This window comes from Nelusetta ayraudi, unplaced genomic scaffold (assembly GCF_046127955.1).
Source record: "Nelusetta ayraudi isolate G7.1 ecotype Tasmania unplaced genomic scaffold, CSIRO-AGI_Nayr_v1 ptg000059l, whole genome shotgun sequence".
NCBI classification, from domain to species: domain Eukaryota; kingdom Metazoa; phylum Chordata; class Actinopteri; order Tetraodontiformes; family Monacanthidae; genus Nelusetta; species Nelusetta ayraudi.
The window spans coordinates 4,575,595-4,600,482 of NW_027466109.1; the positions used below are offsets into that span (position 1 = coordinate 4,575,595).

The window sequence follows — 24,888 nt, forward strand, 5'->3', positions numbered from 1 at the left end:
CGTCTGTCAACAATCTGATTCTATCTGGTTTATCAGTAACGTCTTATACAAGCAAACCAGCAAAAAGTGTCCGGCTGTGTCATGGGATGCTTGTTACATGGGATGACCATGATGAGAGAGTCATGTCTGATTTTTGATGTTTTTTTTCTCTTCTCTAAAAATTGTTGATCATCTACTTGGAATACAGATGCTGACTTTCTGTTATTGCTTGATTGAATTTGGTATTTCTCCTCCTCAAAAGATGACATAGGTGAGTTTCCCATCTCTATTTCCATTCAAGTAACATATGAATCAGTTGTCTTTATTTCTTTTTTGTAAGTGATGTTTTTTATATATATAATATGTGAAATTTGCCTCAACTTTGATTCATCTAACATTTTTCTTTGAGTATTTGACCCATTTTTACATTGCAAGTGAACTCGGCCATTATTTCACAATCACAGCCTCGCTGTGTTTGCAGTCGCTTGTCTCCAAACCTCAGAGCCTCTTTTCCCCCTCAATTCCTTTCCAATCATTTTCACCTTTTTTTTTTTTCAGTTTGGTGATTTCTCGTCAGTCGCCTGATTTAAAACAACAAGCATGACTGTCATCTTGCATGTGCACAAAAAAAAAGAACATTTCTTGCAAATTGTACATCCCGCTCATGTGACAGATCTCCAATTAATACTATTAGACTGCTCGTGCACAACCTACATTGCATTGTTTTGCATTGCGGCAAGCCAAAGGTAGTGCATAAATAGAGTGGACGGAGTGGATTGGATGATTCCTCAGATGGGATGAATGCAAAGGGAGGGGATGAGGACGACATAAGGCTCTACAGTTTATTGTGCTGAAAGGGCCGACTGCTCTCCTGGGAGGCAGATGGAAGTGAATTTGGGAGGAGGAATCAGACAGATGGGATTTAGTGTTTCCTTACACACTGTCCCTTCTGAGAGAGGCTCCATTGCTGCCTTTGTTAAGTCCATTGTCGATTGCCTTTATTAATTGGAATTCCGCAAGCGTCCATACACATGCGGTGACACTGGATCTATCAACGCAGAGAAATGATACAAAATAACTGATAGGTTCAAGATTTTTCTATCCACTGATATGATAAAAATGTTTTTTTGGGGCATTAATGGAGCCTTTGCACACATATAAAAACTGATATCTCAGATTTAAAAATAGATAACTGAAGTAATTTAATTCAAAAATGTGCACAAATTAACCATGAAATCAGATTTTGCTAATATTATCTTTGATTTTATGAGCTTTCATATGTCACCGCTTGCCGAGTTGAGTGCACCCTGTCATTGCATTTACGCAGCCTGCCAAATATTGTGTGAAAACTGGAAGCTCTCCAGTGAGCGTGAGCAGTGCGGGGCGATTCAGGCAGATGTGTTTTCGCTAATGCAGAGTGAGAGCAGCTGGACAGGGCAGGGCTAATGACATCATCCACAGGGAGAGGGAGAGGGAGAGAGAAAGAGAAAGGGAGGGATGGGAGGGCGGGAGCGAGCCTGGCTGCCTCACAACACAGAGGAGCGTGGCATGAGAGCGGGACAGTGTGAGTGTGTGTGTGTGTGCGCACGCGCGTGTGTGTGCGAACAGAAGAAGACCAGGCGCTGTTGACTGCACGAGGAACGAGGACCCCCGTCTGGAAATATCCCCACTCCGGTTTTTACCCCCCCTTTTGTGTTCCATCACACAACCCCCCTTCTCCCCTTCCCCTCCCCCCTCCCCTATCCCACCCCTTCATCTCTTTTTTTTTTTTGGAAGACCCTCCCCCCCACCTCCACACACACGTCTTAGCCCCCGCTCCAGGCTGCTTCTCCGGGCATGCTCCTTAAGCCAAGGTATGGCCGCTTCCGCAACGAGTCTGTGACCTCCTCCGACGACCTGATGCAGAGCTTAGCCATGAGCGGCAGAGTTGTAGCCACGCCGATGGTCCCCTCCTCCACCCAGAGTCTCCCCCTGCCTCCGCTGCCCCCGCTGCCTCCGTTGCCTACACTGGACCCTGGCTCAAGACCGTCCTCCTCCTCCGCCGGGGCGGCAGCCCTGGCCGACTCCCCTTGCCTGGACGGGGAGCAGGATGCCACTACCACCTTCTGCATGCTCATCCCCAGGATGCCCCAGTGGAAGTTCTCCAACTCCTTGCTCAGCCGCAGCCCGTCCAACTCCAGCTCCAGCTCCAGCTCCAGCTCCAGCAAGGACTCGGGCAAGACGTCTACGGCGCCCTCCCAGACCTCTGCCCCTCTTTCTTCGTCGCCGCAGAGGGCTGGCGGGGGAAGCTCGGCCAGCGGTCCAGTGGCCAGTCTGGCTGCCGTGCTCAACTCCTGTGACCCTGTTTGTGTCACCCCGTGTGCCTTGCAGGCCATCCGAGGGCAAAGAACTGCTGCGGCGTCAAACTCCACGTTCGGGGCCACAGAGGTCATAGTGGGTGCAGGAACTGGTTCTAGCAGCTCCAGGTCAGGAATGAACCGCAGGACAAGAGTGGAAGGCATGTGGCTGGGGGGAGACGACTTCCCCCAGAAGGGCAGCTTCATCCACAAGCCCTCCCAAGGCTGGCTGCACCCTGACAAGAAGATCGCAGGGTCGGGCGCCTCTTATATTGTCAGGGTAAGTCCTTCGGCTCTTTTTGCGTTATCTGATCGGAAAGTGTACAGAGAAAGCAAAGGATTTCCTCGAGGTCGAGTTTTTTCACCATGTGACAATAATGAAAAGTTTGCACATGAAACGTTTGGTTCCACTTGGGCGGGAAACAAAAGGACATCACTGTGCAAGGTGGTTTGTTATGCAGCTCATGTGGCGAGGGCTGGGGAATACATAATTTAATCCAGATAAATGGCTGGATGTGGCCGGCCCGGGAGACTGCGTCAAGAGAGCGCACACGGGTGCACCAAGACCATTCAGGCAAACTGTTGTAGACAAGAGCTGCTTCATTGCACAGGATGCACCAGTTGGCGTCTCCTCCAACTTAGAGCATCTCTGTTTGCCTCGATTGTAACCTTGTTTACTTGGGAGGTCCCACTGCTCTATGGTAGCAGCGGTGCTCCTCCCTCATGTGGTGGCCTCAGGTTTGTTTACGTCCAGCGTGAGCCACGATCATAAGTATAATGCGGCACCCAATCTGGAGAGCCGAGGATCTGAATCCTTCTTTATTCTTATTATATTTTTCATTATTACAGATGCGCATAAATGAAATGTTCACACGTTTCCAAAGCTGAAGTGGATGGAACTGACTGGGGTCCCTAGAGATACAATCGCTAATACTGGGACGTCTTCTTCAGTGCATGATTTATGTTGCGCCTTTTCACCTCAGCCCTCCACGGAAACCCTCTATTCTTCTCCCCCTCCTCAAACTAATGACATGACCCTTGATTAGCAGAGTCTGGGCCCCGAGCAAGCTTTCTAATGCCATTATACAGGCACCATTCATTCCTCTATTCAATTACAGCTAATCACAGTCATTTGCATCATGTGATGAGGACGGTTGAACCCAGATGGGGAGGAGGGTGGGGGGCAGGGGGGGCATCACCTCATCTCGTCACCGTGCAGTGCTTTTACAGATTCAGACGTACGCGCCGCTGTCTTGCCGGCCGAGGCTTTTAGCAGCGTGTCCACAAGGCGCGCCGCCGCGATCGTCTCCCCCTTCACGTATTTGCTAATGTTAAAAAAAAGAGGTGGCCCACCACAGATGAAGCATCCGTGTATTTATGCATTTTAAGTAGTAAATCTATACAGGGAGGAGTGAGAGCGCCGCATGTATTAGTGTCAAAGTGACAGCGGATTTCTGCTGTGCCATGTCATTTTTAATCAGGCTGGCCTCCACAGCTCCCTCCATCTATTTATGTTTCCGCCTTCTCTTCCACTCACGAAAACACGGATACACAGTTGCTGGTATGCTGGAGTAAACACATCGCAACTTTTGTTTCTGTTTTTCCGAGCACATATGGCCACAACACACACAGTAAAGTGCTACACTATCTCTTTAGGCGTTGATCAATACGTCGCTTGTATATTCTTTTATTTTTTTTTATTTTATTCTTATATTTTGTTATTCTGTATGTATCTTTGTGTTTGGTCCATGTTTGAGCAAAGTTGACCCGATTTTAGAGTGCGACCCAACTACACGAACTGACCTCAGGGACACTACTTGCGTAATGAATTCCAAACAAGCCCCGGTTGGACATTATACACTGGGCTGAAAAACAAACTTCTACAGTCAGGTAGTGTTTGCAGTCACCCGCTGTCCTGACTGTCCATCATGGACACACACAGACACACAAATATCATTAAGAATGTCAGCGTTTGAGGCTTATATTTTCAACATGTCCCTCATTTGTTATCTTTGACAGCTCAGAGATCATGGCAACAATCAAGCAAAGCACTTCAGCCTTCAACACAAATAGAAACTATGTTGTATCACCCTCTTACAATCTGGTAAACAATTTAGTCTCATTGTAAAATTTGAATATTTGTGTATTTTTGGATTTGGTCCTACAATATTTTCCCACTGCTTCATAAGTTGTTCTGATATGCGTGCAGCATTTTGTGTCTGGAAAAAGCCACATTACAAACTGACCTTGGTGAAACTGCTTACAAAATCATTTACAAGCAAACTGGGACGGCAAATAATGCTGTGCTTAACTGTTATAAATCAAATTGCTCCTGTCCATGTTGCATTTGGTAACATTCCACTCTCTAAATTCAAAACTCGCTCACTTTTACCACAAAATTATGCTTGTTGTTCAATGATTTCTTTAATAGAATGCACATCTATATATATATATATAAAAAAAAAGGCCACAATTTGGCAAAGTATGTGTTCCGATGTTATTCAATTTCTCTGGAATGCTTCTTGGAAAGTCACTGTCCCATTAGTCAGGGACTAGTGCGTTGGAGAGTCAGTCCAAGTGATGGTCGCGCAGATAGGATGATGGAAGAGGGGATGCGTTGTATCAGCAGATGAGCGTGTGACAATGGGGCCATTGGCAGAGGGAGGAGAGGGAAAAAAAAGAGGCACGATTTTCCTGATGGAAGACTTCCCTCCGTCTGTAAATCTGGTTAGAAAGCTCATTAAGCTGCAGGCTCAAAGGTTGCTCTCTCTCTGCCTCTGTGTTCTTAGTTTGCTTCTTCTTCTTTTTTTGCTACACACCCAAACAAATCCACATTGATGCATTCGATTGTATTGGCAATTATGACGATAGGAAAGTAAGAGTTACTTCTAATACACTTTTTTTGATGTTATTTTATTTTACGCAAATGCGTGACCAACACCCTGAGTTCCATTTGTACACAAACAAACTCACACCCGTTGCATCTCCTAGAGCCCTCCGAGGCTGGTCCATTATTTGGAGCTCTTAGTGCAGCTAATCCAGTCAAGGTGCCATTAGCACCTCAACTCCGCAGCCATTAGGAAGCTTTTCTTGCTGGCTGTTACCCGCTGGAGAACACAGGATGTGGATCCGAGTTGGATTACAATGTGTATGTCGTGTTTTCTCAGAGCTGTTTAAATCCCCTCGTATCCATGTTTTTAAGTCTGTCTGTTGCAGGGCAGGATGTGAAATATATCTTTTGTTCTTTCAATTGTTTTTCAGTACATGGGATGCATCGAAGTACAGAAGTCTATGCGCTCCCTGGACTTCAACACAAGGACTCAGGTGACAAGGTAGGCTGGTGACCATCTGTGTTGTGCTGAGTCAGCAGAACTTGATCCAAAACACATGGGAATATCCGAAGTCACAGCTCGAATTGCAACATTTCTGGGCCGCTGATTGAAGAAATGATTTGGTTCTTATTCACAATGTTCAATTTCTGCCTGCACTTTCAAACTTAGCACCCTGCGCAGGCAGAGCGATTTAATGGCAAACAGCGCAGGCCGAGAAGCTCCAGCAGCCTAAATGTCCCTGTCTGTGTGTTTTCACGCTGTGCATGTGATGCTATTGCCATAAAAGTAGGCTTGTTTGTTTTTCTCATGCGGCGCCCTGGTCTCATTGGGGAAAGGTGCACGCCCCCGCTGCCCCCTACTCCATCTCTGCCTCTCACTCTCCTCCCTCTCTCCTCCGTGATCGATCAGCGGTAATCGGAGCCCACCGTGCATCCAAGGCTTAAGTGCACGGGGGAGGAGGGAGTGAGCAGCAGGAGCAGCAGCAGCAGCAGCAGGAGGAGGAGGAGGCAGCGGAGAGATGGAGTGATAGAGAGGGAGATCTATTATTGATGATGTTTGCTTATAGCTGTGGAAAGCTGCAGTGGCCTCCGTGAACGCGCCCTGCTGGATAGTGTCTGCAGCTGTAACTTGTTGAGGAGGGCGGCGGTGTCGCGATGTGACTGATTGCATGACATCATTTGAGCTGAGTTCTCTCCCCCCTCCCCACGTCCCCCACCACCACCACCTGGTTCAGCAGCATTTCAAGTTCAGTTTTTATTTATTGGTAATCAATGGCAACATTTTAGCGGATAAGAAAATTAAATGATGCTATGATTCACAAGACAATGGCAATTTGTCTTTGCAATCAATCACCTTCTTATTATTTAAATCAAAATTGTTTAAAATATAAATCGTACAATTTTACAATGTATATGTGTATGCCCATTTGTACTTTTGTAATTGTTTGTAATTTTTTTAACTGCATGCTAACATAAGGAGGTTCATTTTGTCCTAGATACCATCGTACAAGGTATTAGGTGCTTGTTTTCAGACGTCCAGGTTTTCAAAAATGTGCCCTTTCCCAGCAGCACTCTCTGTCTCGCATTGTCAAGAGTAACACCACTGGCATTTTATTGCTGAGCAGATACCAATCCTGCAGACAAAAACAACAGCCCATTTCTCCCCTCCCACTTCTTCTCCCCGCCCGCCTCCTCCGACGGCTCATCAGCATGACTCATACCAACACGGTGGTGTGTGTGTGTGTGTGTGTTTTTCAAAAATCCCTGAGAAGACCTTTACTCGAGATGAAGCCCGGGACGCTTCTTCTTAAATATTTACGAGCCACTTGATAGGGGCAGCGGGGCTCTCGACTGCTGTCCCCGCTGCCCCCTGTCAGTTCGAGAGCAAACTCCAGCCTCAAATCCACATAATGCCTCCCCGCCGCTATCAGACACACAGGGGACGGAGGCTTTAAAGGTCCATTAGGCTGCCATTCCCTAGAGTTATAGCGGCTCCAGTGCAAAGTGGTAGAAATCCTACAGAGGGAGAATTGCACTGTGGAAAATGAACCCTGAAAAAAAAAACATGCTGCTGGAGAGAAACCTGAGAAGACACAGCAGGGCTGTGCAGACCATATCCTCGAATTATGATATTTCAAAGGGTTGAACATGAGAATAATAAGAAACAAAATGGCTGCAAATCGTTGTTGAGTTTTTGTAGACACATTAGTTCACTGAAAGAATAAATCGAAGTCCAGTGTGCAACATTTAAATACATCTAAATGGAGCTAAAAGCATGTAATATCTTCACTTAATATCTTTAGTTACCAACCTAACCATACAGACTTAATCTTCAAGGTACAAACCTGCTGGAAAGCCTTTCTTGACCTTTGAGCTGTGACAGATCCATGACCTTTCACCACTGCCTGAGGTGGAGACACAAAGCTTGTCATCATGTTTAACCTGTGTGTGTTTTGTTTTTTTTTGGTTCAAACACGTATACTTGTAATATTTGTGTTACACTTTTTGACTTTTGATATTTCCTCACTCCCCCAATTAGGGAGGCCATCAACAGGCTGTGTGAAGCTGTGCCCGGTGGGAGGGGAGCTTGGAGGAAAAAGGTAAACCCTGTTGTTTTCCCTTCTTTGCAACAAAAAGGGTTCTGGCAGCACACTAGGCAAAAGGGGGAGGGAGGCGGGGTTGAGTTATCTATTGAGTTACACATGGAGGCTTGATTTAGCTAAAAAATGGTTCTGGGTTACATCTTTATCACAAAGCAAAGACTCAGTCTCGTGTGGCCAATCATTTAAAGAAGGAATGCCATATCTAATTCAAAATCAAGCAAAATGTTGTTTATCCTGCAATCTGTGCTTCCATCTCTCTTTTAGTCTCTGAACAAAGCTCTGCAGTCCGTTATGGGGAAGAGTAACTTACGATTTGCAGGCATGAGTATTGCAGTCAACATCTCCATAGACGGCCTCGGTTTGCTCGTCCCAACCACACGGCAGGTATGACGCTGAAAGCGTGAATTCATCTGAAGACCATGTTGATGTGATGCTATTTTCCTTCGCTGAGACAAAGAAGAAGTTTCCATCCCGATAAAATTCAAATGTTTTTAAAATAACAAGTTTGGATTTGCATTCTTATTACTTGACTTGCATATGATATATAACAAATTCACACTTGCATTTAATCCGTAATGTGTCTGCCTACGTTGCGACAGTGGAAGAAATGTAGCACTTTAACTTTGTGCTGCATTTTCTGCCAGGCAAAAATGTTGATTAAATAAAAGAAAAAAAAACATGGTATGTTAGCTTCTTTGCTTCTCATTGAGCCTCCTGCTTCTTCCAGGTGATAGCGCACCATCCCATGCAGTCCATCTCTTTTGCTTCTGGGGGAGACACAGTGAGTGCAGCATTTTAACTCTGCCTCCTTCACGTTTCTGCTTGCCATTGTTGTTGTTGTTGTTGTTTGAGAATACATTTTGGCAGACAGCATATATCAGATTGAGCTCCGCTTTACTGCTTTGCGATCCCGCGACTGAAGAATCAATGAGGGCTTTAATTTAGTTATATGGCTCCAATTTATGTGGCTAAATTGATTTTTTTTTCTCAATTTTTTCCCCCCTCCTGTCTGTTGCAGGACACCCCAGACTATGTTGCATACGTGGCCAAAGATCCAGTGAACCAAAGAGGTAATACTCTCTCTTCAGAGTCAACTCAGTCAGACCAGTCTACTTCTGAAAGTGGAATTATATTTGGCACCAAAACATTGTCTGTTTTAATGGATCTACTCACTATATTTTCAAGCTAATTTAATTTAAAAGACATTTCAAAGACAATTAGATGAAAAAATGGCCATGCAGCTTCTCTCGTAAAAGTATTTTTCTTCTTTCCCTAAGCTTGTCATATCCTGGAGTGTGCAGATGGTTTAGCCCAGAGCGTCATCAGTACCATCGGTCAAGCATTCGAACTGCAGTTCAAACAGTACCTGCACAGTCCTCCCAAAACAATGACGTCCATGGAGAGGTAATGTTGCATGGGGATCCCCTTAACAAAAACATTTTTAAAATGATATCATTTGATATTACCTTCTTCCGTGTGACCACAAGTAGTGATATGGATGGATGGATGGATGGATGGATGGATGGATGATGGATGGACTATCTTATTTGCTGCTGATAAGGATGATGCGCAACCCAATATGTGGTTTAGAGCACAATTCTACATACAAATTTCACCATGTTATATATACTTTTGAGTACCGTAGATACTTGCTAGAAAATACATGTCATTTTGATCCCGAGAATTGAACGAGCTGCTTCTTTATTTGTAAGTCATTAATCTTTTATCATATTGATGCTTATAGAAAGTCTTAAAACCCCATGGAGCAAAAACTTGGGGACTGAGTTTGCATTGACGTTACAGCAGCTGCTGACCCAGAAGGAACTCTTTTTCTCTCCTTTTATTCTGGTTTTCGAGTGAGCGCCTCCTTTCCGCCTGCAGCAAGCAGCTCTGTACATCTATTTATGACCGTTCTGGATGTGTATGGGTCACTTCCATATGAATTTTATCACATCAAATCCATACTAGAACCAAGCCTACAACTATAAATATCACAATTGAATGTCCTGTGTTACTGCCAGTACAGCATCCCCCAATGATTAAGTATCCAGAAAAAGTGATCAGAAAATGGCATATTTAGCCCTCTGTTTACAGCCTTCACTCTTTTGCACACATCCACTGAAAATTGGAGACAAAATTAGTCAAACATAGGACTTTATGGGGGGAGATTATTTACAGGCTAAAGACACATTATTGGTATTAATAAACATGTAATTTAGCTTTAGTTTTCAAATGTGTCTCTTACATACAAGCACCTGCGTTGTTGCTCAGGTCCGCTAGGGTGGAGGAACCAGTGTGGGGGGAAGAGGAGGATTTCGCGGACCACGATTACTACAACAGCATCCCGGGGAAGGAGCCTCCTATTGGGGGTGTGGTGGACTCCCGGCTGAGGATGAGCGGAGCCATGCCGGGCCACATCCACACCCAGCCACAGAGCAAGACTGCGGCACAGGTGAGTCTCCATAAGAACCCTCCTCATCCTCCAACAATGCCAGCACCACAGTTCTCGATTATTTGGCATGAGAACCTGCGTCACCATCGAATGTTATTTGAAATGGAATTAAAGCTGTGTCTGCTCACCGTCACGAAATGGCAAGGCTATCTGGTAAATCAGGTAATAATCCTCGATACGTCACTTTTGCTCTGGTGACTCATATCTTCTCTCGATGTCCCCCTCACCCCCTCATCCATGTGCCTTCTATTGAATTAACCAATAACAGCATGGGAACCTAGCCCTCCACAGACTCCCTGATACTCCTGCAGCATAATTGCCAAAGGCAGATGTGATTAGAGAGAGAGGCCTGGCTCTTTTTAGGGCTCCAGGTGAGGTGTGAGAGGAGGTCTCTCCAGCAGCTTGTTCAACATATGGGGGACATAACGTGCTGCTGCTTCAGATAGAGTGCTGGAAAACCGCATTATGTAGGGGCGGAACATGGGGGAGGCTATACCCTCCAGGTACAGAGCGATACAAACATGTTTATGATATGTCTCAAGGTGTCCGTGTGTGTGTGTGTGTGTGTGTGTGTGTGTGTGTGTGTGTGTGTGTGTGTTTTAGATGGGCTCTCCAGCCAGACGGGAGCAAACCTCCTATCCTCCAGGCCAGCTGTGCTACGAACTCCACTGGGACACTGAAACGAGCAGTTCAGGTGAGACACTCTGTGGCAGCACACGTGTAAAACATCTAGAAATATATACGTATATACGACTTCTAGTTTTGGGGGAAAATAAATTAGCATTATGCATGACGCAGTGGAAACAAAGCAGACTAGAGATTAAGCAGATTAGACCTCTAATGTAACAAATAGCCCTGCTGCTTATGTTTTGCAGGTCTGACCTCAGATGGTTACCTCTGCGCTGACGGCCAGCCAACAGGAAGCAAAGACTATGAGGAGCATCAGTACGTTAACACCCAGAACTTGGACAACATGAACCTAGAGGGGAGCGAGGCTGCCAGAGCAGGCAGACCACCGGACAGCCCCAAAAAGGACCTATTTGACATGAGTGAGCTTTTGACATGTTTGATAGGTGCAATCTTACTTCTTCCAGTCGTCCTTGTGTGTGATTGTGTAATGTTGCCGTCCATGAAGGGCCCTTCGAGGACGCCCTGAAGCTTCACGAGGCGTGCGGCGGAGCTGTTGGCTCCGGTGGCTCGGCTGCAGCCGCGGGCGTCCAGGTCCTGGAGGACCAATGGCCCAGCCCCCCTCGTCGACGCGCCCCTGTGGCCCCCAACGAGGAGCAGCTCCGGAGGGAGACGTGGTACCACAGCCGGATGAGCAGGCGGGACGCGGAGAGGCTGCTGGTGCGAGACGGGGATTTCCTGGTGCGGGAGAGCACGACCAACCCGGGCCAGTATGTGCTGACTGGGATGCACTGCGGCCTGCCCAAACACCTGCTGCTGGTGGACCCGGAGGGAGTGGTGAGTCCTGCTGGGTTTCCTTCCTGGATGAACCCTGAGCACCATATCACAAGACAAACAGATTACGAGTGTGTTCCAATGCTGTGTGTGTCTCTCGCTGTCCTCCACGCAGGTCCGAACCAAAGACATGCTCTTCGAGAGCATCAGCCACCTCATCTCGTACCACCTGCAGAACCAGCTGCCCATCGTGGCGGCGGAGAGCGAGCTCCACCTCCGGCAGGTGGTGAGGAGGAAGTATTGAGCTTTTTCGGGCCGCACAGTGCAAGGCCTTTGACTGCTCTGTCTTTCTTTCTAAATTCTACGTCTTCCTACGCAAAACAAACGCGGAGATACGTCTCCAGACAGGATGGTAGTCTGGATCGGAGGACTTCGCTGTCCCTTCCCCGTTCCTGGACAATTCCACCGTGGAAGATAATCTGACACACGTTTTCTACCTTTTTCGCCCACCTGGATGAACAACCTATCCCTCTTTGATCACAAACTCCTCAGCATGTGGCTGTTAAGATAATGAACAAATGAAAAACGTCAGCGATCGAGATGAATTGAACACGAACTGACTGCGGAAATGAGGATTTCTTTCATGGAGATGTGAAGTTCTACATTTGTTTGCGCGGGCAAAGCAGTCATGTTGCCCATAGAACAAAACAAAACAAAAAAAATCCCCTTTCATCTGCGGGGGGAGACTGTTCAATTCTCTGCTGTTGATAGCTGTATTAATAAAGCAAATGAGCATTCTTTAATTGCCAGGGACAGCTGAAAAATGTGAGTTTCGCGAGGACCTAAGGACTGTTTGCATCGGACTGTGAGATGGCACAATAAGAACTCGATGAACATGTTTCAGTCACCAAATCCCACTTTTGTTTTTTTTGTCATTTTTCTTTAAAGTCATGCATCCATGCCATCTTCATGTAAACAGCCAAGTAGAACTGCAACACGTTGTCCTTGAATGGGGCAGCTTGCATCACATTTACCATAAATGTCAATATTTGTTGTTTGTAAGGGCTGCTCTACCTTTGGTTGTGTTGCATAAGCCTGTGAAAACTATTATTCCAACTGCACTAAAGTTCCGCGTCTCTGTCTGCAGTGACCCTCCGCCTGTACCCCCCCCCCCCCCCCCCCCCCGACTTCAGTGCCTTAATACATACGGACGCAGGCAATTGTCTCAGAGTGCATATGGTGTGCGTTTTGTGTCTCGCTCTGCTATTAAACAGGGGAAGAAACCACAGGACGATTAAGCTCTCATACTTGAGAACAGTCACGTAAGCTGCTCTTATCATACACATACACTTCCTGTGTTGTTTGCTGTCAGGTGTTGATGTGCACTCTACAAAAACAATCCCATCCCGCTCCCACCTTCTGGTGCACTACAGTCAGCGGGGACTGATATTGAAGTTATGTGATGGACTTTGTTTGTCTCAGCTCAGGGGAATGCTCACTGTATGCCATGTCTGCGTCTGTTCTCACTGTATATATTACCTCTCTGACCGCAGCGCCGGTTTAATTTCCTGACTTCACTTTTGCAAATGAAAAGCTGAAAATATCTATCAGTGTCATTGCTTATGTCCACCGTGACAAACTGTAAATGTTCTAGGACGCAGCCTCGTGAAAATGCACAAAGAAACGAGGTGAGCTTCAGGGTGAGGCCTACATGTCATTACTTTAAATCATTTTTATTTTATTTCTCAGGAATCTCCTCTATGTCTTTATTCCTTCTTTTTTCAACTCTAATTGCTTTTTGTCAATAAAACAAATTAAAAGAGGGTGTTTTGGCTTTCATGGATTTATCTGGCATGCCAAACTGATACCTTTAACGTCTACAACCCAAAATTGCTGCAGGGAACAGTGAAGAAGTGTGAATTTTAAAACCTGATTTGCTCACAATATCCCTTTTTTTTTTTTAGTGAGTATGAACAAGCAGGGTCAGCAAAAGAGCAATTTGTCTTCTTCTTGTTTTATTATAACAGTATTGTATAAAATCAATACACACAATCAATCACCTTGATCTTCTAATTAAAGACCGTCTTTTAACATCGACTTTCTGCTACAAGAACCCCCCCCCCCCCAGACTTACGGGCTGCTGTTTCAGTTGTGCAGCCACAAAGGCACTCTTTAGTTTTATTTTTGTCATAGTTTAGTATCAGCCAGTGCTTTAGGGTGCTGTATGCATGCAGATATGTCTGGCTACAGGACAGTTGGGTTTGGCTGTTGAGATGAGCTCTATAGTACAATGCTGATAACGGTTGCAGCTGCCCTCTGCTGACGTGGTAAAAGAGCTGCAGGAAGAGGAAGAGAGCAGCTCACTGATCCTGATGCGATATCCTCAGGATTTGGAGGAGAAGATTCTGCACCTCCACGTCCATCCGACCCTGCCAAGTGTAGAACACCATGAGGGTAAAAGGCAAACATGCAGGCTAAGCATGAATTTTTATACTGTAATATACATTGAGGGTGTTATGTGAGTGCTGGTAATGTGATTAGACGGTACAAATCGAGAAATCTGCAGTGAAAGCAAAAATCCTTTAAACCCTTTAAGTAAATTAAGCTATTGCCACATATTCTGACCAGGTCGCCAACCATTGGAGGACACCATTGCGGTGAAATATGATAAAGAAAATTCCGTCCCACTTAAACAATAAATCAAACAGTGCAATAACTGTTAGTAATAAGCTGTGAGACACCCATCTGTCCTTGCACTGGTGTATCCTGAGCCAGGACGGGACCAGGTAAATAATGAATGTAAGCATGTTAAGAGAAAGTGTACACTCTGACATGTAAAGATAAAGACATTCACACTGTTTGAACTGAACTGACCTGAACAGCTGACAATAAGTGAGACCGGTATATTGTCACCACGTGTTTGTGCTTTTTCTCCCAGTCCTGCAATAATGGAAACACATTACATGCTCAAGGCCAGTCTTTCAGGATTTCTGTCTGCTTTTCCAACCTCATCGGACTCTCCTGTCTGCCTTCTTCTCACCTGGAGCTGCTGGGTGAGTATAGAAATCCTATTTTGCAATGCCACTTGCTGCCCAGGGTTACTATGGTGAGTAGTGAAGGAAGAGGACGTGATGCCCAAAGGAGGTGTCAGAGCTCCTAAAGCCTCCTTCAGCCGAAAAACTTCTTTGGACAACTCAGTTATCTGCAAAGAAAAGCAGACATCAGACCTGGCATTGTATTCGGAGCAGTTGTCATGATCTGGCCGGTGGAATTCACACCTTTCTGTCCTTTTCCTTGACCAGACCTTGGGATTCCTGGATGTTGTTGTGGAGCTCCTGAATGTGGCTGGATTGGGCCTTTAACTCGGCTAGCTGCTGCTGCACAGTGGCCAGCTGAGACTCTGCTACCTGCCGCTCACTTTTGTTAAACAGAGCCTCCCTCTGCACCTGGAACACCTGCGGGCACGGCACAGTAAGGTTACATTGGAACATTTGATGGATTTGAAATGGCCCAGATTCTTAATTGGTGAGTTTCCAGTCTTCATCTGGACGATACACAATACAATTTAAGAATTTATTTTTTTTCAATCCTTTGTTATACGAATGGGACGTAATCATACTCCTTCACAAGAAGGTGGTGATAATGCTTCGCAATGCCAATTGACACCCGCTATATTTCCTCGCATAGAAGATGCTCCCCTCAGTAGTTGAACTAAATTCCATGTTTGTGCATGAAAGCACTTTTCAATCGGTTTAAAACGGCTGAGGTACCTGTTAGGATTAAGAGTGATTAAAAGTCATTTAATAAAGAAAATATAAATGAACCATTTTGAAGTTATAGCAGTTCCTGCAGGGCTAGCAAACACTGCAGATCAATAGCAGTGATTTTGGCAGGCAGCATAGGCAAACGTTCATAAATCCAGGAGGTGACCAGTAATGACAAGGCAAAGACAGTGGTCACTCATACACAGCGCACTGTTCTTTGAGTACTCGGTTGAGTGGTTGCTCAAATAAGGCACAGGACACTCAACCAAAAATCACTGTCCTTCCTCCAAAGCATTGGAAGGAAGGGGAGTTTGACCTTTTTCTGTTTAGGTGACGATTCCTCCTTCTTTCTCTTAATCTGTCATACTCTCAGGGCATCAACTGTTTCCATCCGGAGGGTCGAGAGGAAGCCAATCAGAGGGGTTAAGCTTGAACCATGACCCATGAGTATGTTGGGTTGAATATAATTAATAAGGGCCATAGCAGGTGCTTATTTGTTTTTTTAAAACCTTCTTTGCCTAAGATTTTTTGTTTTGTTTTGTGAAAATGCTAAGTGCAAAAGGGACTCTTTGCCTCTTAAGCATCGCCACCTGCTGGTCGTTTGGATTTATCATCAAACTTTTTTGTGAGTAGGCATATAATGTAGCACCTCAGGTTCAAGCTGATCAGCCTTTACATTAAATTTCAGAGTTTGAAGTTTCTCCTCCATTGGGTTCATGTTTGTCATGAACAGGCGATGGTGACTCCGGAAGTCCGACCAGCTGAGAACCGCTGAGGATTCCATAAGATACTCAGTGTGCGCTCAAATTGAATTGATGGCTTAAGTGTGTCTGAAACGTGCTTGCAGATATTTATGCGCATTTTAGAAGATGAAAGCCTTCTTCTGGAAGATCTGAAGTGCACAATTAAAGGCGCTTCATTGAGCACATGCAGAAGGGGAGGGTAATGAAAACAGGGAGGAACAATAGAGAAAGTAATGCAGTTATGAATAATGTACAGGCAGGAAAGAGGCCATTATGGAAGACGGCTCACTTTGTGGCAAACACAATAACATCTAATTAGGATTTGGGTGGTATTAGAAAGGTTTGAGTGGGCAGGCACAATGCCGCGCTTGCAGACACACACATGCACGCGTACCTCTGTGCAGGTCTTCTCATGTTTGCGCGTCAGATCATTGAAGCGAGCCGTGACGGCGTTAATCTCCGCTTGCAGTGAGAGCCGCAGGGCCTCGTGATCCTCCTTGGAGATGAGACCTTTCTCGGCAGCCTTTTGGGACTTCAGTTCTCTCAGCTCCGTCTCCTTTTCGCTCAGGGCCTCCTGAGCTGCTGCTGCACTGCTCTCACTGGCCTGCAGAGAGCGCTGCAGCTCTGCCTGAGAGCCACAAACAAAATTCAACTCAGTGAAAGCGGCAACCTGTGAAATTTTGCAACAGAAGTTAGGTAAAGTGAAGCTTTTTCAAACAGAATTCTGGCAGAGAATGCTTCTGCGTCCAGGCTAAAGCCAAAGAAAAGGTCGTTTGGCAGATCTAATCCTCAATATGGTGCAAAGTAAACGTTCAAATGGAAAAGGTCCTGGGTGTTGTATATATAGTGTATAGTGTGTGTATAGTGTGTTTTGGAGATAAGGTGACATTAGGAAATCATCAGATACTAAATACATAAATAAATACAAAATTTAGCACTAATTTAAACAGTGTTGTTCCCTGTCAATCCCATCACCACATCCCGCCTGCAGACCTTGATGTTCTCGTGCGCCTCCTTGGGGATGCTGTCCTGCATGGCTTGCAGTCTGGCCTCCAGTCCGGCAGCTCGCTCCTCCGCCTGGCCCCGGAGGCTCTTCTCCTCCTGAAGCTCTTGCAGGGTCTGGGCTAGCTGTTCTGACACTGCGGACAGCGCCTCCTTGTGTTTTGAGAGGGGCACTGCATCTTCCAGCTGCAGGGCGTCCTGTGCTCGACTCTCCCGCTCGGCACACAGGCAGTCCAGAGCCTGTGCTGCTTCCTGCCGCGCGACCTCCAGCTCTTCCCTCACTGCTGCCAGAGAACACCTGGAGCGCTCTGATTGGACAGAGGTTGATAGCAATCACAAAATGATCAAAAGATTTGGACATTTCAAAGGTGCACGTTTCTCTGTCTGTGTTCACTTTCACGGTAACTTTCGCTCTCGCTGTTGCTCCATCTTTCCTGTGAAAAGTCATGTCCCGAAGCCATTTAGGCGTAAGTTGCCAGAACTTCACTTCATGTCATGTCATGTGTGACACTCTATAACTTTGCCAATTTTGTTTCGTTTTCACTAACTTTCCTTTGCAGTTTTATTTTTGTTTTCCTCCATCATAGAGGACATTCAATATTAGCCTTTAGCTTGTTCTGTAGCTCGTTCATTTGTTTTTCAGTCTTTCGCAGTGGTTGTGTTTTCATTGTTAGCTACTGAAACTACTGTCCGGGATAAAAGTTGGCAAGTAGCTGCAAACATTTAAAGGTAACACAAGTAGTAGGTAAAACAAGTAGTTTCTCAAACACTAGACATTACGAGAAGAAGAATTGATTAAACATATAGAAACATATACTTATCAATCACAGACACACGTTGACCAGCTATCATCTTTTAACTGACTCCTCCATGTCAAAGTATATGCTCTCTACTGGCACTGCACTCGTGGCCTAAATTCACTAATTGTTTAATTCTTGTAACGATTGTGTTTCCCGTCTGCTAATGAACTCTTTTCAGGAAGTGTACGCTCAAGTACACAGTTTTGTAATTAGGCCTTTGTGTTGTCTCAAAGATCATAGCTGCATCTCCCAGGTCGGGAAGAACTCCTCTCGTGCTCATCGTGAAACCATTTCCTCGCCTCTTTTCAACTCCTTCCAAAGGTGGAATGTGCAACTAAGCTTCTAGCCAGAGGCCTTGAAAAGATCAAAAATGGTCACGGTTGCAGGGTCTTTAAATGTTGCCGTGACTGCTCACCTGATGCGACTGAGGGCTCCGAGCTCCCCGAGCGCTCCTCCTCCTCCTCTTCCTCCTCCTCCCCAGGTGAAGGAGGCCTGAGTCTCTCCAGATCCAGCAGAGCGTCGTTGAGCTTCCTCGCCACGTCGGCCCTCTCCCTCGCCAGCTGCTCACACTGGAGGCCCAGAGTCACCTGCACCTCCTCCAGCTCCGAGCGGGGCACGCTCTTCCTCAGCTGCGCCTCCAGCTCTGCCAGGCGGTCCTGGAGACGACGGACCCGGTCGCCATCCCCCACCGCTGCCCCCTCCCTCGCCGACGTCCTGCTCTCGGCCAGGGCTCCCCGCAGCTCAGCCACTTCCTCGCGGAGGCGCTTCACTGTTTCTGCCTCGTCTCCCTCGTGTTCCGCCCCCCTCGTGCAGTCTTTATGGGCCAGAGCAGCTTGCAGTCGCTCTACTTTCTCTGTCAGCTGCTCCACCGTGTCACCACCCGGGCTTCTTTGACCCCCGGCCTCGCCCCGGCTTGCCGCTAGCTCCTCCTCCAGCTCCGCCGCCCTCGCTTTCAGCTGCCGCGCCTCTTGGCTCGGACTCTCCCCTGCCTCACCACCTGTTGCGGCCGCGCGCGCCCCCTCGCCGCATTCGACGGAGAGCACCCCGAGCTGCATCTGCTCCTTCAGTTCCTCCACCTCGGCCCGAGAGGAGGCCAACTGCTCCTTTAGCTCGTGCAGCTCCTCCTTCAGAGCCTCGGCGCCCTCTGCTGCATCTGCGCTTCCGTCGGGAGACTTCTCATCACCGCTGCAGAGGAGGAAAGATAATCAATCTTTAAGTGCTGGGAGTAGAATCAGCAAAACATGCACTACAACTTGAAAATCCCTGGACAGACGCCAAACATGAAGGGTTAGCTGTGTGCATAAAATAAAAAAAGCCCAATTTCTGTAATAGCAAATTTTAAAGAACTCAAAACCCCCCCAAAAAACATATATTTATCTTATTCATTAGTGTAAGTATTTCGCTTTTACAGCGAATGCAATGAACACATGTCTGAAACAAAAACAAGTAGCAGATCTTACCGCTCCTCTGCCATGCTGGAGGCCTCGTCGCAGGCCTGCACCCGAGCAAAGCGCTCCTGAAGGGCTTCAAACTCCTTCCTCAGCGTCTCGTACTGGACCAGGGGGACGGAGTCCGAGCTGGAGGCCTGCATGTCTGTGTCATCCTTCTCAAACATTTCCAGCATCTAAGCGACAATAAAGGAGGCATCATTTATTGAAGCCCCTGCTGATGTCACCAGGGTGACGTCAGCCCTCGGTACCGTTTCAAACACGAGAAAGCTCTTCCACAAGCCACAGACGACAGTTTACAGGCGTCACAGGATGCTACCTCACTAGGTGGTAAACAAAAATAAACCCCCTTCTACTAATGGTGTCAGACTGCATTTAATCCGCTCTTTTATGGCCGGCAGAGCTGCGCCCCTTGTAGTGGTAAATGAATCATGGGAGACCACAAATTCTGACCTACAGCCAGTCTGACCCAGTTAGTGAATTATTTCTACAAAGAGCCCCTATGGCTGCGTCTGATGCGGCTCTATTTATACCTGCAGTACATGAACACCAGTGTTGTAGTGCATTAGTGTAGCCGAGCGCAGCCTCATAAATTTTAAGTGCTCATGAGTTCCTGTTTGAGTCATGAGCGTTACGCATCTCTCGAGCCGTCCGCCATCTTTATCTCCTGCCAAGGAACCATTTAATAATCACTACCCCGTCAATCTGTCCTCAAAGATCACTGAAGTGTGTGTCTGTGGGCATGTTTGTCAGTGTGGGACATTTCAGTTGACTATTTTCAGAGCGGCGTAATCAAGATCGTCAAAGTCTGTGAATGCAGACTCGCCTCACCTTCACTTTTAGAGCCAGTTCTGAATTTTGAGAGGTCAGTTCCTCTATTTGTTTGCGCAGCTCCGCGACAGTGCCTGACTCCGCAGGTTCAGGGGAGGGCTGGGCTGAGTCAGGGTCACCTTGGCATGTAGCTTCATCCTGAGCGGCTTTGGAGCGCTTGGAGAGCAGCTTCTCTGGGGGCGAAGTTGGAAAACAGGAAAACGGAATATGTGATCTTCCTGACGTGACTCACAGGAATGTCAGTGTACACTGGAGGAGTTTTGGTTTGGATAAATACCCACTGCATACCTGGGAAGTCAAACATTTCTTCCAGGTCGTCAGAATCGCTGGTCTCCACTCCATGACCTCCCCTCAGCTCCTCCAGCAGCTTGTCTCTCTCTGCCTCCGCCTCCCCGAGACGCTGCTTCAGCTCGGACAACTACAGTGCAGGCACACGAGACAAGGAGGCCGACAGCACCCAAACCTCAGTCTTACAAATGTGGCACAAATCTGGATCCAGTGAATGAAGTCGGAGTTCTGTGCATCAGTTGTAATGCAGTACCTCCTTCATGGCAGAGAGGGCGCTCTGTTGCTGTTGCTCCAAAACTTTAATCTTCTGGAGCAGACGGCCTCTTTCCAGACGCAGCCGTCGAATTTCCTCAAACACCTCTTCATCCTCTGTCTGAAACAGACCAAAACAAACAACGCTGAATGCCTGGACCCCAGGAACAAAGCTGTAAAACAACAGCTAAGTAAAAGAATACCGGTGGTATTGATGGTTGCCTACCGGTGATGGTTGTTGTGTGTCTGAAGGCTGATGGGAGGGAGAGGGAGACCTGGGTTTAGGGGACGGTGCCGGTGGAGCAGGGTGCTGAGACTGCGGGGAGGTTGACAGACCCTGGATCTGCTGTTGAGTTGGGAAATCAAAAAGAATCAATTAAAAAAATTACGATAACAATAACGTGACCCTCTTAAAACTCAATCTCTTCTGAAGCATTGGTGTAAAATCAAAAAAGATTGCATTCTCGTAGCATGTTTGTGCCCACAATGGCCGAGGTAAATGAATGCAGCAGTGACCAACCAGCATTTGTGATGATACCTGCAGTGGAGATCGGGGTGGTGGAGGAGCTTTCCTCTTGCGGGGTGTTGTACCTTGTACTGATGAAGTGCTCGATGGAACATGTGGAGGCTGCAACAGGGTTAGAATTGGAGTGTAGGAGGAATCTCAATCAAATAGGGGTGGAGCTCCAAACAAAACAGGGAAATTCTAAAAAGATCTAAGGGTGGACAACAAAGGCAAGAGATAGCCAGCAAAGACAAAGTCCACAAAAGACAATGACCTCATATTGGAAAACATGCACAATATGATGGGCCAAAGTAGGCCATGATGTCACTGGATAAGGGAGGGGGGGGTGACTTTAACTCCACACATGGTTATAGAACATTACCTCCTCTCCTGTGGCCTCAGGAGCTTCACGTGCAGATGGAAAAGATACACAACAAGCGCTTTAAACCCTTTGTGCACACGACAGACCTTAAAAGTTTCATTCGTACAATCTGCAGTAAATCCTCAAAAATCCAAATATTCAATTGTAGAATAAAAACTTATTTGGTGAAGCATCAAATGTGCCCCAAATACTCTCTTTTATCTCCTTCTCGGATCCGCCGCACATCTGCTTCAGCTTTAAATGCAACGACTTTCCTGGGAGATGAAAGCAAAATGAGCCCTTCGTCGCCCTCTGTTTCTCTTTCTGAAAATCCCACATCACAATCGCACCCAGCTGGTCGTCTTAGTTATTTCCATGGGGGGGAGCAGACACAGAACCAGAGGCAGGAGGTTCACAGTCACGCCAGAAGTCTTCAGAATCTCTGAGCTTATATATTGATGGACTTTTAAGCAGGGGAAACAAAGTTTGAGTAAATTTGCTTGATTTTAAAGAACTGGCTCGGCTTGGCCTGTTAAACTGCTGTGTCTATCTCTTCAAAAATACATGTAATCGTAGCTACAAGCAATAAGTCTTCGTACCCGGTGGTGGTCCATTCTTCAACATGTTTAAGATGCGTTGGTTGCCCGTAGTCACACTGTAGTCCATGGCTTTGTGTCCGAGGGCATCGACGAGCTGCGTGTCGGCTTCGCCTCTTAGTAGCGCTTCAACAGTCTCGACGCTGTCACTCTCACAGGCCAGCATCAGCGCAGACCTGCCGTTGCAAGATTTCAGACTCAAACTCTTAAAACTTAAAACAGCAGCAAGAGAATGACACCAGTATTTCATCTGCACATAAAAGGTGTTATTCCATCTGACACTGCTTTAAGAGATGCACACAGGACAATCTTTTGGCCCTGCTGCTTCACCATCAGCAGCGGAGGAATAAAACTCTGGGTCCAGTACCTTCCCTCGTTGTCCTGGATGTTCACACTGGCGCCTCGGCCCAGGAGGAAGACGCACAGCTCCACTCTGCTCATCTGGGCTGCCAAAATCAGTGGGGTGGCTCCGTCCTGACACAGTAACATAAATCCTGATCATTGTCGATATAAAGAATGATTTGTCAACTGTAAAATGCACTGTGCAGCCTACCCCATCCTGGACATCCAGATTGGCATTAAAGTCCCACAAGATCTCAGTGCAGGGCAAACAGCCACTGACAGCTGCAGGAGATAATAAGAGTTGTGCACAGTCTGACATCCTGTAGTTGTGTCAAAATCTTCTATATGCTTCTGCGCACAACTCCAGTCCACTGCTTGGATGGTAAAGGTTTCAAAATGTGCTGAGGTTGATCTATGATAAAGGAGCCGGTACCTGCATGGTGAAGTGGCGTTCTACCAATGCTGTCAGTGCAATCGACTGCCAGTCGCTCCTGTCAGAAATGACAGAAACAGAAGTGAGAACCAGACCAACAAGGTGTAGACTATGAAACAGCATGAATTCCTGCCCGACTGTTTATGCTTCTTTTTTTTGTTTTTACCTGCAGGAGTCTCTTCAAACACTCTGGCTGGCTGTTCCTAGCTGCGAGGTGAAGGGTACTGAAGCCTGGAATCATTTAACAGTTGCACAATTGTTATAAAACACATGTTGGTCGAGGAAATAAGAGTTTGTTGACTAAAACATCGTACCATTTCCATCATTGACATTTAGTTCTGCTCCTAGAGCGATGATGACTTCCAGGCAGTCTGGTCGCCCTCGAGACGCACACAGGTGGACTCTGCCCGGCAACCAAAGACAGCAAGGTGAGAGATTGAAAATGAAAAACGAGGACTTTTGTCAAATGAAGAATTAACGGGAAGTATTCTGCTGTACAACAGAGGTTTCTATTCAGACGTTAGGGACCACTTTTAGTGAGACACACTCACTAATTTGGACAAGGACCAAAGAAAAATGTCAAAAGTCATTCATTCATTCGTCTTCTATACCCGCTTATTCCTATTCAGGGTCACGGGGGTCTGCTGGAGCCTATCCCAGCTGTCTTAGGGCGAAGGCAGGGTACACCCTGGACAAGTCGCCAGTTCATCGCAGGTCAAAAGTAATTTAACAGAATTTTCATTGTTAAATTGTTATGGAATGTTTATGTTGCTCCCTTATCTCTCATTCAGTCATTGAAACTGGGTTCTTGCCAATGAAAGTGCAGAAAACTTTGCAAACCAAGAGAGAAAATTCATCCAAGATGCACGACTTACGCTGACTTGCCCTCAGCATCCAGCTTGGTGGGACAGAGGCCTTTTTTGGCGATGAGAGCGGAGACTTTGTCGGGCTCGTTCTGCTCCACGGCCTGCAGGAGTCTCTCATCGCTCTTAGTCCAGTCTGGACTCTAAACAGGGAGACAATGCCAGAGAGGTCATGACTGTAAACTGGCTGAACAAACCACACTGCTTATCTCATGAAATGCACGAACAATGACAACTTTAACATAAGGAATAACACATCATACCAACTTTATATTCCTATTCCTGTGATCAGCTGTGAAAGAAGATACCTACGGGCAGTGGCAGCAGGCCAAAACAAGGACAGAGCCGCTTCATCAGGCTAAAAACAGGCTTCTGGGGATCCATAATAGTGACCAGGGCTACAGCAGAAAAAGGCTACGAAAAAGTCTCCTCAAAAGCCGCACGCTAAGACTGAATAGCAATTGCAACTTTTGAGATCAGTCAGCAATTCATTTTAAATGCACTTATCTTGCCCCCAAAAAACTCTTTGCTGCATCACAAAATCGTCCCCCCCGCGCAGTATTTCCTGTCCGTGTCCAGAAGACATCCTGCCTGCACTGATAGCAGGGACACACGGCTGCTGCTATCAGCTGCTGCACCAATCACATTGTCACCTCCCTCCTCTCCTTACTGTCCTCCTTTCTCTAACCTAATCATTTCTCTGTAGCCATCTTCTTCTTCCTCTCATTAGACTTTTTTTTCTTCCAGGTCTTGCATAGTTCCCCCTAGCACCGTCTCACACAGTGAATCTGTTTCTCTGCTGCAGCTACAGAGCAGGGCCAGAGTCATGTGAGGACTCAGCAAAAAGAGAGAAAGGGGAGCCGACTGCCCTCCCAGTCCAGAAAGTCATTTTATATACAGAAAAGCAAAGCCCAATGAAGTGAATAAAAACTAAACAACGCCAAAACTGAACAGCTGTTTATACACTATATTAAATTCTGCATTATAGGTGCATGCAGAATATCTTAAAATCTACCAGACTCATCGCACTGTTGGGCTTTAATCAACATAGAAAAGAGA

General features: G+C 46.5%; 2 protein-coding genes across 3 annotated transcripts; one reads left to right on the forward strand and one right to left on the reverse strand.

Moving 5' to 3' along the window:
- Positions 1–37: 37 nt before the first annotated feature.
- Positions 38–12,515, forward strand: shc2 (SHC (Src homology 2 domain containing) transforming protein 2). Of its 2 annotated transcripts, XM_076039429.1 has the most exons (13): positions 38–250; positions 2,350–2,595; positions 5,577–5,647; positions 7,685–7,745; positions 8,013–8,132; positions 8,476–8,529; positions 8,767–8,818; positions 9,026–9,152; positions 10,020–10,200; positions 10,804–10,894; positions 11,076–11,249; positions 11,336–11,664; positions 11,777–12,515. In XM_076039429.1, exons 2-13 carry the CDS (start codon positions 2,452–2,454, stop codon positions 11,903–11,905), a joined length of 1,533 nt encoding a protein of 510 aa, XP_075895544.1. In that variant the 5' UTR covers positions 38–250; positions 2,350–2,451; the 3' UTR covers positions 11,906–12,515. The 2 variants fall into 2 exon arrangements, with proteins under 2 accessions (XP_075895544.1, XP_075895543.1); XM_076039428.1 differs by lacking the exon at positions 38–250 and having other exon boundaries at positions 1,763–2,595.
- A 706-nt stretch (positions 12,516–13,221) lies between these two features.
- ankrd24 (ankyrin repeat domain 24) lies at positions 13,222–24,265 on the reverse strand. The gene is made up of 22 exons (XM_076039507.1): positions 24,142–24,265; positions 23,842–23,972; positions 23,281–23,369; positions 23,133–23,197; positions 22,967–23,024; positions 22,745–22,815; positions 22,559–22,665; positions 22,195–22,367; positions 21,617–21,639; positions 21,268–21,357; positions 20,956–21,075; positions 20,731–20,850; positions 20,478–20,607; positions 20,190–20,362; positions 19,371–19,534; positions 18,326–19,095; positions 17,102–17,418; positions 16,503–16,736; positions 14,880–15,056; positions 14,642–14,803; positions 14,476–14,541; positions 13,222–14,030 (listed from the first exon to the last, which is right to left on the reverse strand). The coding sequence occupies exons 1-22, from the start codon at positions 24,211–24,213 to the stop codon at positions 13,962–13,964; spliced, it is 3,381 nt and encodes a 1,126-aa protein (XP_075895622.1). The 5' UTR covers positions 24,214–24,265; the 3' UTR covers positions 13,222–13,961.
- Positions 24,266–24,888: the final 623 nt, after the last annotated feature.